The sequence below is a fragment of the Trematomus bernacchii genome, unplaced genomic scaffold (genome assembly GCF_902827165.1).
Source record: "Trematomus bernacchii unplaced genomic scaffold, fTreBer1.1, whole genome shotgun sequence".
Classification (NCBI taxonomy): domain Eukaryota; kingdom Metazoa; phylum Chordata; class Actinopteri; order Perciformes; family Nototheniidae; genus Trematomus; species Trematomus bernacchii.
Window position 1 is genome coordinate 6,679,155 of NW_022988066.1, and position 13,123 is coordinate 6,692,277.

General features: G+C 41.0%; 1 protein-coding gene across 2 annotated transcripts; it reads left to right on the top strand.

Annotated features, from left to right (window-relative positions):
* Window positions 1-1,401: 1,401 nt before the first annotated feature.
* Window positions 1,402-12,464, top strand: ncapg (non-SMC condensin I complex, subunit G). Of its 2 annotated transcripts, XM_034120812.1 has the most exons (23): window positions 1,402-1,467; window positions 1,760-1,872; window positions 2,653-2,895; window positions 3,210-3,438; window positions 3,661-3,806; window positions 3,903-3,987; window positions 4,339-4,531; window positions 4,620-4,769; window positions 5,768-5,800; window positions 6,343-6,483; window positions 6,642-6,765; window positions 7,052-7,141; window positions 8,398-8,583; window positions 8,687-8,797; window positions 9,195-9,314; window positions 9,503-9,739; window positions 9,836-10,017; window positions 10,211-10,376; window positions 11,026-11,193; window positions 11,329-11,452; window positions 11,715-11,771; window positions 11,905-11,974; window positions 12,076-12,464. In XM_034120812.1, exons 2-23 carry the CDS (start codon window positions 1,765-1,767, stop codon window positions 12,200-12,202), a joined length of 3,090 nt encoding a protein of 1,029 aa, XP_033976703.1. In that variant the 5' UTR covers window positions 1,402-1,467; window positions 1,760-1,764; the 3' UTR covers window positions 12,203-12,464. The 2 variants fall into 2 exon arrangements, with proteins under 2 accessions (XP_033976703.1, XP_033976704.1); XM_034120813.1 differs by lacking the exon at window positions 5,768-5,800.
* Window positions 12,465-13,123: the final 659 nt, after the last annotated feature.

Sequence of the window (13,123 nt, forward strand, 5' to 3'; positions counted from 1 at the left end):
CAAATACCTATACATACAAATACAAGACATTTCTTAGATAATCTGATGTGAACATGTTTAAAGGAATATCTTTGAATATTGTTTTCATGCCCAGATTTACATTATTACTCAGTTAAATACAATTTACCGTGTATACCTGGAATTATTTTTAGTAGGCTACTTTTGAAATATTATATACAAAAGTATACAAAAACAGGCCCAACTGTTTGTTTAGAATTAGGGTTAGGTTTAGGTTATGGTATATCATAAAGGCTATATAGGGTTAGATGAAAGAACTCAAGCACTAATCTGATAATAGATTATTTCCCACATTTGACCCATATAGGCCATCAGTGTACAAAATCATTGGTGTTGGGATGTCCAGGGCTGCAGCTCTCAGGCAGGAGGGTATCCTATCCAGGCTTATGCATTGGACCTGCGTGCATGTGAGCCTAGGATTATCTGAGAGGTCTATTATCATAATGATTATGCTGTTGGAAGCAGGGGGTATAAGTATCTCCAATAGTCCACCCACTCTCTCTTTCATGAGCCAAAAAGATGTGATAAAACAGCTTCTTGTACAAAACATAAAAGTACTCATTCTGCACAACCACTCATTTCAGAACAATATAGATTCGAATTGTCTTACCTTTAACTCTGCAGCTTGTTTCACTGTGGGATCAAGTTGTCTCTAACTTATGATACAACATAATGAGGTGGGCTTTTTTTGATAGTATATTATATAGTACTATAATGTATCTGAATCTCTAACCCTAACCATAATCAAAATTAGGACACATTATTATCTTGTTCTACAATTCACAAAAAATCCAGCAAACCAAGTCTCCCAAAGTGCCTTACAGTGGAGTACGTAGAATATTGTAGGCAATGCAAACATTTCTTTCAGAGAGGTTATTCATACATTTTCTATACCTCAAATCCATTCCCTCATTTCTTTAGGTGCACTCGTTACAAAAAAAAGAATCACAGTAAATATTTCATCCTAATTGATGTGCAACAGTATTAGTAATAATAAAGTCATTTTTTCGGCCCCTAATCGATCTGTTGTTTTGTCTGTCTGACTTTTGTTTTGTTATGTTTGTTTTTGCCCTATTACTTGTAAAGCGACTTGGGTCCCTAGAAAGGCGCTATATAAATGCAAGCTATTATTATTATTATTATTTTGAACCATTGAAGTAATAGGATTTGCCTTCTCTTTAATGGCGTGCAAGACAGATGAATGTGATTTATCATGTCAATTTACTAAACGATTATTAAATCTTTAAAATAACAGAAAAAAAGTGCTGCTGCTTTAAAAAGTTCATAAAGTAGCCTGACCGGTATAGCCTTCCAGGCAAGACTCAGAGCAGACATTTGAACCCGCTATATACGTCATGCGTAGTAGTCACGTCTCACTTCTCGCGAGACCACACGGCAGTTGAATTTGAAAACAGGCGGCAGTGTTGGCAGAGGAAATCGGAAAGAAAGGTACATTTCTAATTCTCATAATTTGTCTAATTGTATTGTATAATATAACGTCAGCTCCAACGTTATGATTAAATATAGTTGAACGTGTCACCAGATACTTTTATCCCGAAACAAAGTAGCCAGGTTACGTTGTTTTTCTGCTCTCCTTAGAGAGTGATCGAGGAGGGGCTTTTAGCTAATGAGGCACTAGAGACAAACGGGCTGCTGAAGTTAAAACGTTACGGCCGTGTTGTGAAGAAAGCTAAAGCGACTGTTGGACTAATTCTGTCTTTCAATGTGGTTTTCTGTGAAGGAAAGATGACTGCAGACAGTGAAATGGACATAAAAGAGGCGTTTCAGCGCGCTCAGAAGGGCCACAATAACAAAGCAAAGCTGGTGGCAAACCTGAACAGCCGCTACAACAAGGTGAGTGATCTGTGGTGTTTAATGTACTGTTCATCTCTTTATCTTTATACAGAATACACTTACTCAAGAGTTTATATCCATGCTGTAATGTGGGGGTAATAGTGTGGTAAAAGGTTTCACAAGGCACTATGAAAACAATCATAGGAGAACAAAATGAATAGGGCAATGAGAGATTTTAATATAAAGTCACAAATATAACTACATAAAAGAAAACAAACATTTAATCCACAAAAGTTATTAAATTCAGACTAAGGTTAGACTAAATGTTTTCATGAGGTTTGGTCCAAATATGTGGTGCACAGAAACTGAAAGCTGCTTTTGTGTTTTATTTGTATCACAAGGACAGTAATATAAACTGACGACATAGTAAGCTAGATGTCTTTTTATTTCCTATAAAATACATCTTCTTTCCCTATTCAACTTTTTCTACACTACTTGTTTTTTTGTATTCAGTTTTATTATATATTTCTTCTTTAAACCCCATGATTTATGACTATTATGTTTTGTGTTTACCAAGTATGTGCATGTGTGTATAGTGTAGATACAATATTATCTTTGTTGACAAACGTTGCTCATTGACTGTTATTATTTCAGTCTTTTATTTAAATGTTTTAGAATTTTTTTGGAAACATGAAAATGGGGTAGCATGTTGAGTTATTGAATGTAGGGTAGTCAAACCCTTACTTATTCACTTAAAAAATAAAATGATATATACAGAAAAATTGATATTGCTGAAACTGGTTATGTAATTTCCTCTAAATCCTCCATCCCCTCAACCAGCTGGAGGACAAGACCCTGTTCCATGAGGAGTTTGTCCACTACCTGAAATACGCCATGATCGTCTACAAGCGGGAACCTACAGTTGAAAACATCATAGAGTTCGTAGCAAGGTTTGCCACAAGCTTCCTGTCTCCACCGAAAACAGAGGAGGAGGAGGAGAAGCAGGAGGAAGAGGAAGAAGAAGAAGATGATGAGGAGGATGATCATCCATTTCTGAGTTTCATCTTCAATTTCCTGTTGGAGGTATAAACATTGTTACATGAGTGTATGCACACCGTTTCTTCTGTGATTACAAGTGATCAACTTTGTGACTAAAACATGTATCACGTTCACCCAACTTTTTCTAGAAAACACTTTCTGAATTTATTTCAAGCATTTGCTCTACAAAGAATCCCTGCTGTGATTGATGTTTCTGCTTCTTCTTAATCAGATTTTGTCCTGTCCCATCTGTTTCCCCTCTCCGCCTGTTGGCCTCCATCTGTTTCTTACTCCTACACTTTTATGTCTCACTTTCCTTTTTCCACTTCTTCTCCCAAATTGTTGCCTTGTCTTCCCAGTCTCACAAAGCCAGCAGCCATGCGGTGCGTTTCCGTGTGTGTCAGCTGATCAACAAGCTGCTGGGCAGTATGGCGGAGAATGCCCAGATAGACGACGACCTGTTTGACCGCATCCACCAAGCCATGCTGGTCCGAGTCACTGACAAGTTCCCCAACGTGAGGATTCAGGCTGCTCTGGCCATGACGCGTCTACAACAGCCCAAGGATTCCGACTGTCCAACTATCAATGGTGTGTTTTTTCTATCCCTGCATGATTTATTTAGATTTGACACAATACACTACAACATATGCAGAATATAGTCTTTAATTCACATTTTTAGAGAACATAGTTTTGTGTTTAATCAGTAGTTTTTCAATTCTCCTTTGTTTTTTTGTGATTTGAAATGTATGTTTTTTCTCTTTGTCATTGGCCCTCAAACCGTCTAATGCTCAGCTTTTTTCCACTTTTTAGCGTATATGCTGATTCTGGAAAACGACACCAATGCAGAAGTGCGTCGTGCCGTTCTTTCCTGCATCGCAATGTCCCCTCGCACCCTCCCCAAAGTACTCAAACGCACCCGGGACATCAAAGAGAATGTCCGCAAGCTGGCCTACCAGGTAACTTCAGATCCAGTCAAATGATATTACATTGTTCTTGCCAAACATTGTGATTGCGGTTCAAACTTGCTATCTTTTCTATTTTCTGTTTTTAAGGTTCTGGCTGACAAAGTTCACATTAAAGCTTTGACCATCGCACAGAGAGTTACTCTACTGCAGCAGGGTCTCCGTGACACCTCAGGTAACTATTTCTGTAATGAGTGTAATGTGTTTTTTATCGTACTTGCTGCAAAAACAATATATTATTAGTTAATCTGTTAGAATTATTCTATTTCTTATTTATTTAGTCCATTAAATAGAGACCTTTTTTTCATCACAATTTCTCACAGTATAAGGTGTTATAATGATTTGTCCATCCAGCATTTTAAACTCAAATACATTTATACCAAAATGATGTATAACAGATTGCACATTCTCACATTGGAGGTCAGTGAAAAAACCGACTAAACTGACAAAAGAAAAACTAAAACTGGTTGTTTTAGCTCTGAATTCCATCATGTACGTTTCATATTTGTTATTTGCTGTGCTGTAGAAACGGTGAGGGAGATGGTTTCTTCTCGCCTGCTGCCGGCCTGGTTGCTCCGGGTGGAGGGAAACGTTATTGGTCTGCTCCATAAGCTGGATGTGGAGAACTGTGCCGACACTGCTCTGGAAACACTGAAGGCCATCTTCAAAGGCACTCTGACTGAAGAACTGCCGCAGAACAGAGCGCAGCTCGACAACAGGTACACTCAAACCTCAACTCTGTGGCTTTCATATATTATCACATAGTTACCCAATGTCTGAAGTTGTGCTTACGTGTGTTTTCAACAGGAAGCTGATCCCTGTGGACTCTCTGTCCTGTGAGAATGTGCTTTACTGGAGAGCTCTGTGCGAGTTCCTCAAGGCTCAAGGAGACGACGGTGAGGAAATGCTGGAGCAAGTGTTACCAGACGCTGCCACTTATGCTGACTTCCTCTACCGGTAAGAGAAGAGCATGTCTTCAAACAATATTCAGGTGCCCATATGAAAAAAAAATTCTAATAATTCTTACTACTTTTACGGGGCATTACATTTTTCCCCAATGTTGTTCTAAGTAGGCTTTGCGAGTTTGTGTTTTAAGATACACTTAAAGTTGTGAACTTAAACTTAAAGTGGACCTATCATGCTATATTTGAATAATATAGTGTAGGACCATACCTATATAAGGCATATTTATACTTTTTCTTTTTCAAAATACCAAACAGATCATGCATTTTAGCCATGCCTCATTTTGCTCAATTTGACAATTTCTAGCTCTGTTTTTGCAAGGGCAGATTCAGTGAGAACAGCACCACCTACAGGCCTGGCATATGTACTACAGCGTCTCCAGCGCTTTCGAACGGCAATGGCCGTGGCTGTCTCCTCCTGATTGGTGGAGTTGGCCCAATAGCCGTAGCGCCACCGTCCTGACGTCAGGACAGTGTTCAAATCTGGATCAGTTTTTATCAGATCCGTTGCAGCGCCTTTTTTAGAGATTTGGGTATGGAGGAAAATAGAGAGGGTTGTGTTTTCTGACACTTGGTGAGTTCCCTGGAACACCGGGGACACGTATTCATGTATAAAAGACGTACAAAAGTGCATTTTGCATGATAGGTCCCCTTTAAGTAAAGTATCAAGTAGTGAATATTAGGGCTGTGCAATTAATCGTATATTAATCTTGATTACGATTTTGGCTTGCAACGATTACGAAAACAACGTAAGCGAAATAAAACGATTATATTATATATTTAATTTTTAATTTTAAAATTTTTTATTGTGTTTTCAGTTGAATTATACTTAAAGTTCAGGGTAATCAACTGTTAAAAACATACTGTTCACATTATTGACCAAAATAATCGTGATTATGATTTTTGCCGTAATCGAGCAGCCCTAGAGAATGTAGTTACTTTTTGATGCTCAGGACAGAACACCTAACACAGTTTGCTCATGTTGTTGCTCAGGTATCTGAAGGCCGGTCCAGAGGAGCTCTTTCTGTATGTAACTGTGTGGCAAACTTGTTGCTTATTTTCATCTTAACATGACTAGTTATTTTAAAGTGTGGTATTTATATAAAAACATACAATCCCAGTAAAACAAGCACTACAACACAATACATGACCTTTTAATACATCACAGAATGTCTTCCACATTTGTTTATAGTTTAAATCCCAGCTCTCAAATTTCCTTTCGATGCACCAATGTTGTAACACTCTGCTGTTTTACCACCTGCCTAATAACTGGGATGCTAATGCGTGAAATGCTGCAAAATGACATTTGCTGGTGTGCTTAACCTTTATCTGCACAAAATAAATGTGTTTTTAATTTCGTGACCAGGTTTGTAAAGATCTCTCAGGTGCTGTCTTAAAGCAGATAGACCGTGTGTTGCTGCAGCTTGTAGGTAGTGCTGCTACAATGTTGCAGTATTGCAATTCATATTATTGTGGTGTTTACTCTGTGATGTATAATGTTGGTTCTGGTAATCAACAACAGCAAAATCCAATATAAGTTGTAAACCTCCTGAACATGCCTGTTGCAGATATCTGAAGGTGGTGCCTCTACTGACGGAGGAACAGAGGGCCGACTTTAACCAGTTGGAGCTCGTCATGACCAAGGAGTTCATCTCCCAACAGCTCATCCATCTCATCGGCTGTCTGGACACCAACGAGGAGGGCGGCAGGTAAGAAGAGGAACAAACTTGGGAGTGAAAAGAAATATCAGAATTTGAAAGAGTTTGTTGTTCAGCCCTTTTTTTGTTCTGCCTTAATAATGTCCAGTTGGCCAAAATGTATCATGAGCTTGTTAAGTTGTTGTCTGACATGTTGAATGTTTTTGCAGGAAGCGCGTGTTGTCGGTCCTGCAGGAGATGTTGGTTCTGCCTCAGACTCCCTCCTCCCTGGTCTCCCTTCTCACTGAGAAACTCCTCACCCTCATACCCGATGACCACAGACGCATACAGACTGTAAGTTACATTTTTCTATCATTATTCAATCCTAGGTGTACTTCTTATTCAACTGAAGAACTCATTAGGCAGACCTTATACAAGATTATTTATCAACATTTGCTAGGGGATGCACTTTGAGGCGGAAGGGGCGGATTATTGTTCTGATGGAAGCAAGAATTAAACCGTTACTAAAGGTCTTCTGCTTGAGATTAAACCAAATGAAAGGGGTTTTTTTTTGTTTTTGTGTTGGGATCATTACCACTGAGGTATGTGTCATAATGTGAGCTGGCTTTGTGTTCCACAGCTGGCAGAAATCATCTCCGATGTGAGGGAGCCCATCATGGAGGCCAGCGCGCCGATGGACGAGAACATGAGCCGCCGGCATCAGGTCCAGGTGGGCAACACCCCCAGCCCCCAGGAGCAATTACATTCAGTAATCCTCTCCAAACACCCCACTGTTTTTTGGATGGATGAAAGCACCACATGTTGGCACATCTCTTCTTGTATTTGTTCAAAGGTTCAAAAAGCTACAGAAAGATGAATTTGCTTCACAAGATTTTCTTTATTATGGATAAACCAATTAACTATATGAAAGGTTTACAACTTCTGGAATTGAGAGGAATAACATACTAGACCTTTGTTATTTCTATGTCTTCTCTTCTGTGCTCTGTATACACTCCCTCTCTTTCTGTTTGTCCATCCCTCTGCACCACCAGCTGGCAGATGGTTTGTATTTGGAGGGAAAGCATGTTTTAAGTGAGGTGGAAAGGGCATAATCATGTACGCCAATCTGGTCTTTCCCTTTGCAGGTCCAGTCATTTCCCCCTTTTTAATATCAGTGTTCTTTGTTTGTCTTATTTCCTCATTTAAAGGAATGCTTCAACCAACAACAAAAAATGTATATATCAATTTCTCACAACATCTTGAATTCTTCTTGTATGCCTCCACGTGAACAAAGAATCAAAAAGCCCCTCTTGAGGAAGTAAACGGGGCCATTTTTCCATTCGCACACAACTCTTGCAAAATATATATACGTGTCATTTATCCAGATGTAAGCTTACTACTTCCTAAACGCATTTTATTTAAAACCTTCCAATTTACAGGTTATTAGATTTGCCAGAATAAACCCCAGCCTTTACTTGTTTTTATCTAAATTTGAGTTTAGGGGGCATGCTAGAAAAACAACCTTTTATTCAAGAATTGAAGGTAACACAAGGTCGAGTAATTGATCTACAAATGGTCATTGTGTGGGGGAAGTATCTCCTGAAGCTCAGTGAGAGTCTGTGGTTAACTATGTGCACAAATACTCACAGAGGGATTGCTCACAACCATCAATACATCTCACCTCTCCATCTTTCAACATGCACTTAAGTAGATCATATCTCCGAGACCAAACAGCTGCTAAGGAAGTTAATCCTTGCCCCAGGTGTTTAACTTCCATCCCTTCTATGCACCTGCTCCCCTTTTCAGTCAGTAAAGGCAAAGTAGGCTCTAGAGGGTCTTCACCTGGCCCAGAGCCCCAGGTGGTGTTGTTGTTGTTTCTCCTGTAAACGGAGGTGCCGTTGCCCTTCTCAACAGTCAGGAATCCTCCGGAGTGTATTTCAGCTGAGGAATGACTCTCTCCTCTTCTGTTCTTCTCCCCTCCCCCAGCTAGCAGAGGTGAAGGTGAGCATCATGGAGGCCAAACAAACTCTGGAGGACTCTGTCGCCGCCCAGGACTTCAGCCGCGCTGCAGAGCTGAAGGACTCCATCGCAGAGCTGGACAACCGCAGGAACCAGATCCTCCAGGAAGTCCAGGAGATCAGCCAGCCGGCCGACAAGGAGATCCGCGAGAAGGTATGCGACATGTCATAAATAATATTTACCCCGTAAACTTTAGATTTTCCTCCTGATGTATATGGGAAACCGACTTAATGCTTATTGGTTTCCTGTTTTTCAGAATGACCCCGAGACTCTCCTGAGGTGTCTCACAATGTGTGCAGAGCTGCTGAAGCAGATGGGCATCAAGACAAGGATTGGTCCAACCATAAGCGCCTTAATGTCCTCCCTGGTACAAACCCACACTAAACACATCATCTTATTTCCACTAAAGTTTCTGTTAATGTACAGATCAAAAGAAATGAAATCAACAGTATCACAACAAAGTTACCTACCATAGATTCGTTTAGCATTTATGGCGTGCCAACCTGTCAGTAGTGTTTTGTTTTTGTTGTGCAGCTAAAAGCATTGTGTATATTTGTTGCCGCTCTTATTTAGCTGTCTATGTTCCGAACAACAACCTGAGAGTTGACATATGCTGCACGAAACCAAATATTTTTTTATTAAATCTGGGAATGATGCAGAATGTGCGAATGTTTAGATTAACCAATGTTGTTTCACTGGCATTTCTAAGCTGCATGTAAATGTATGAAGTGAGTAAAAGGGACAATGTTCTCCCTCTCTGTCAGGTTCTGCCTAGTATAGCAAATGCTCACCCGGCTGTCCGTAACATGGCCGTTGTGTGTCTGGGAACATGCACTCTGCACAGCAGGGAGCTGGCCAAAGCCCACATGGTCCTCCTGCTGCAGGTAATTCACCAAACCTCAAACACATCTGTATACAGGCTTCATGTTTAACAGTCCCTTCATGCACATCACAAAGAAACAAGCAAAGCCCTGGTGATGTTTGCCTGTGCAGATAATAAAAATAACTAATATATTTTTGCTCAATGGCGCAAAAAAAAAAGCATGAATACATCCGTTGTGTGTATTTTCAGATTGCTCAGCTGGATGAGGTCAAAATCCGTATCAGCGCTCTGCGGGCGATCGTCGACCTGCTGCTGCTGTTTGGCTTCCAGCTGCTCTCTGAGACAGCTGCCAATCTGACGGCCCTAAACTCCAAATCCCCAGACCGGCGGGAAGAGGACGCCCCGGCGGCGGAGGAGAAGGGAGACGCTCCAGAGGACACGGCTCAGAGTATCCTCGTGATGCTCTCAGAGTTCCTGGACAGTGAGGTGAGATTGAGGGCGTAATATCTACCTAATAATTAGAAGTGTGTGTGTCTAGTTTCAGTGGAAGAAGAGCGTTCTTGAAATATCTGTGTTTTTCAGGTGTCTGGCCTGCGTACAGAGACGGCAGAGAGTCTCGCCAAACTCATGTACACCGGCCGTATATCCAGTGCCAAGATGTTCTCCCGTCTGGTGCTGCTCTGGTACAATCCCGTCACCGAGGACGACACCCGGCTGCGGCACTGCCTCGGCGTCTTCTTCCAGCTCTACGCCCGCGAGAGCAGGTCACACATGCACTCACACACAAGCAGACCATCTTTTTTGTTGCACTAGCTACACATTTGTCTCATGTTTACATGTGCAAGATAAATTAAATATATGAAATGACGTGTGGCGGGATAGCAAGCTGGCTATAATAACTGATTACACGCCTAGGAATGCAATATAAATGAATATAGATTGTTTCTTCTGTATCAGGGCCCACCAGGAGGTCGTGGAGGAGGGTTTCCTGCCCACGGTCCGGACCCTGATGAATGCCCCCGCCACCTCTCCGCTGGCTGAGGTGGACGTTAACAATGTGGTGGAGCTGCTCGTCGAGCTCACCCGTCCCAGTGCACTTATCAAGCCCTCGACCAACACAGAGGTGAGAAACCTGCTTTGTTACTTATTAAAGGTGGGGTATGTCATTTATTTCAGAAACACTTTTTGTTATATTCCATGGAATGCTCTTAACATCCCGATAGCAATGAATATATTAAATGCTTTGACAATAAATCCATTAAAAAAATTCATCTGTGGAAGCCGTAGTACTGTAAAAAGCACGATCTATCATTTTAGCCGGCCCGGCTAAAATAACTGGATGGCCTACCTGCCTGTCAGCCTTCCATCTGTGCACAAACTTATCTCGTGCCCTCATTGGTCATGTGCATGTTCGTGTGTGTTGGAGGAGGGGCTCAGTAAGGAAGTCTGAAGAAGAGGCAGATTTTTTCCGGTTGTGTATTTTCAAATTCTAGCGCACTCGAGCTGGTTTCTCCACAATTACCTACCCCACCTTTAATGTTTGGGATTTCATTGGTCTACTGATCTTTGCATCAGATATTGCTTTCTTCCTCCAAACACAAATCCATTTCTATGACAGATGCAATTGGTTCTCTTACATGCTTCAGTTCACGTTCAAGCATGCAGCTTTAATTCAATATTGTTTAATTGTAAACTACTTCTATAACACTTAATTTGATAGTGGCTCAATGAGTCAAAACACATTTAATGTATTGAGTTCATATCTTATTTAGGAGGTGTGTGTCCATGACTACTTGGCGGTCCGTATTTGCGGGGAGATGTTGAAAGACCCCACTGCGCCTGAGGTGCGTCTCTATACCAAGACTCTAAGCAACCTGGAGCTCAGCGGAGATGGAACTGTCAAGAAAGACCTGCAGACACTTCTGCAGCAGCTCGTACAGGTACACACACACACACACACAGGCACACGCAGCAGTGAGGTTGTACCTGCTAGCATGCTGATGCTCACCATGTATATTTCCACCCCTAAAGGCCTGATTTCTCATGTTTCCTCTTTCCTCCCATCTTTCCTTCAGGAGGTGAAGGATCGTATCTCTCTCCGTGGTCTGGAGAAAATGATCTGTCAGCTTGCGGACTCTAAAGAACAGGCAGAGCTCCTCAGCCCCAACGCATTGCAACCATTAGATGTCAACGCAGACGGTACGCATGCAATCAGTGACAGTCTGTTGGAAAGACAACCTGACATCCAGCTGAGCATCCGTAACAAATGTTGCCTTCTCAGTGCCTAACTTCATTTACACTACACACACGTGTGACAAATCCTCCTGTTAATGGATTATGTCTCATTACCAGAAACTTGCCAAGTGGATTTATGTGCCTGCACATCCCATTCGGTGTCTGTCAAGACTAGACTAGCACAGAGGAGCAGCAAAACATCAGTTTTCTGTCTATCTTTCCACAGAGGCCGCAGCAGACGATCCATCTAAATGTGCCAAGAGAGCCAAAAGAGGAACTGCAGGTACTGTATACTCATCTAAAACTGCAGTTGTTCATAGTGCCACTCTATTTTTAGAGCTCTTCTTGTCTACCTGACTCAAGGTGTTGACTCAGCACTGTTAGGTAACGTGTGTGTGTGTGTGTTGTGTGTACAGGTCAGAGGAAAGTCTGCGCAGCCAGATCGGGCAGGAAGCCGAGCAGGAGGGCAGAGTCATCAGAGGAGAGGTGAGTGTTCAGTTGACTGTCGGCACCTATACCTAGTTTGATACCATCGCTTTATTTTCAAAAACTCATATTCATCTGCTCTTTTTTTTTGCTTTGGACAGCGATGGCGAAAATGTTCCAGAGTCAGTTCCTCAACGGCGACCCTCCCGGAGGGCCAAGACTGCAGCTCTGGAGAAAACAAAGCTGGACCTAAACACGCTCATCAATCAGGAGGCCAATGTGTCGTAGAAGGCAGTTGATGCAAAGATGGAAATAAAATGGTGCGGTTTCAGTGTTGTTCAAGTACAGCCGTCTAATATACAGAGCTTTAAGTTCATATAATACTTTCATCACATTATCGTACTCGTTCTTTTGTCAAATGTAGTGAAAGTAACTGAGACTTCTCTGATTTAGAGCCTTTACAATGTTACAACATTGTAAAGGCTCTAAATCAGAGAGAAGTCTTTATATGTTGTCATAGTTCCTTTTTAATCTGTGTGTTTCTTATTTTCAACTTTTATCATTTTAATCATTAAAGTGAAATACATGTCAATAAAACTGGTCCTCTTTTCATTATCCCAACACCAGATCAGTGGTGCCAAACATTGTAAGTGTGTGGATTATGTCACACCAAGAATCAGTTTCACACTATAAAAAAAACGAGAGCATAATTATATAATAAACTGAAAATGAGGATACTTTATAATATTATATAATTAAAGCATGTGAGCTTATATAATATGTAATCAGCACTATGACATGTTAAATTAAGCATTACATGAACAATAGCTTTCAAATAATTTCATATTAACATACTGCAGGTGCTTCTGTCTCTACCATGAAGTCGGTTTTTTTTATTTTTAAATAATGTATGCGGTGTAAAAACTGTAACAACCCTAGGTGTGAGCACTTCAAGTGAGTGCTCCTTCGATGAGAAGAGGTGAAAATACAGCTTTTGAAATGAGCACTAGCCAAATGCTGGTGAAATATGCAAGGGGCTGATAAGACTTTCCAGACAAAAATAATAATGGTTTTCTGTTGAGTCGCACGATTTTTTAACCATTTCATATTACATTGAAATCTTCAGGTTGGGAAATGGCAATTGCAGCTTTTTGCCAATGAAGAAAAAGATCAAAAGCAAATTCCTTAGATAATCCTGAATGTCATCTT

Coding starts and splice junctions, on each gene's coding strand:
- ncapg (XM_034120812.1), top strand. CDS start 1,765: ATGACTGCAGACAGTGAAATGGACATAAAAGAGGCGTTTCAGCGCGCT. Junction 6,766..7,051: donor ACCACAGACGCATACAGACT/GTAAGTTACATT, acceptor TGTGTTCCACAG/CTGGCAGAAATCATCTCCGA. Junction 9,315..9,502: donor ACATGGTCCTCCTGCTGCAG/GTAATTCACCAA, acceptor GTGTATTTTCAG/ATTGCTCAGCTGGATGAGGT.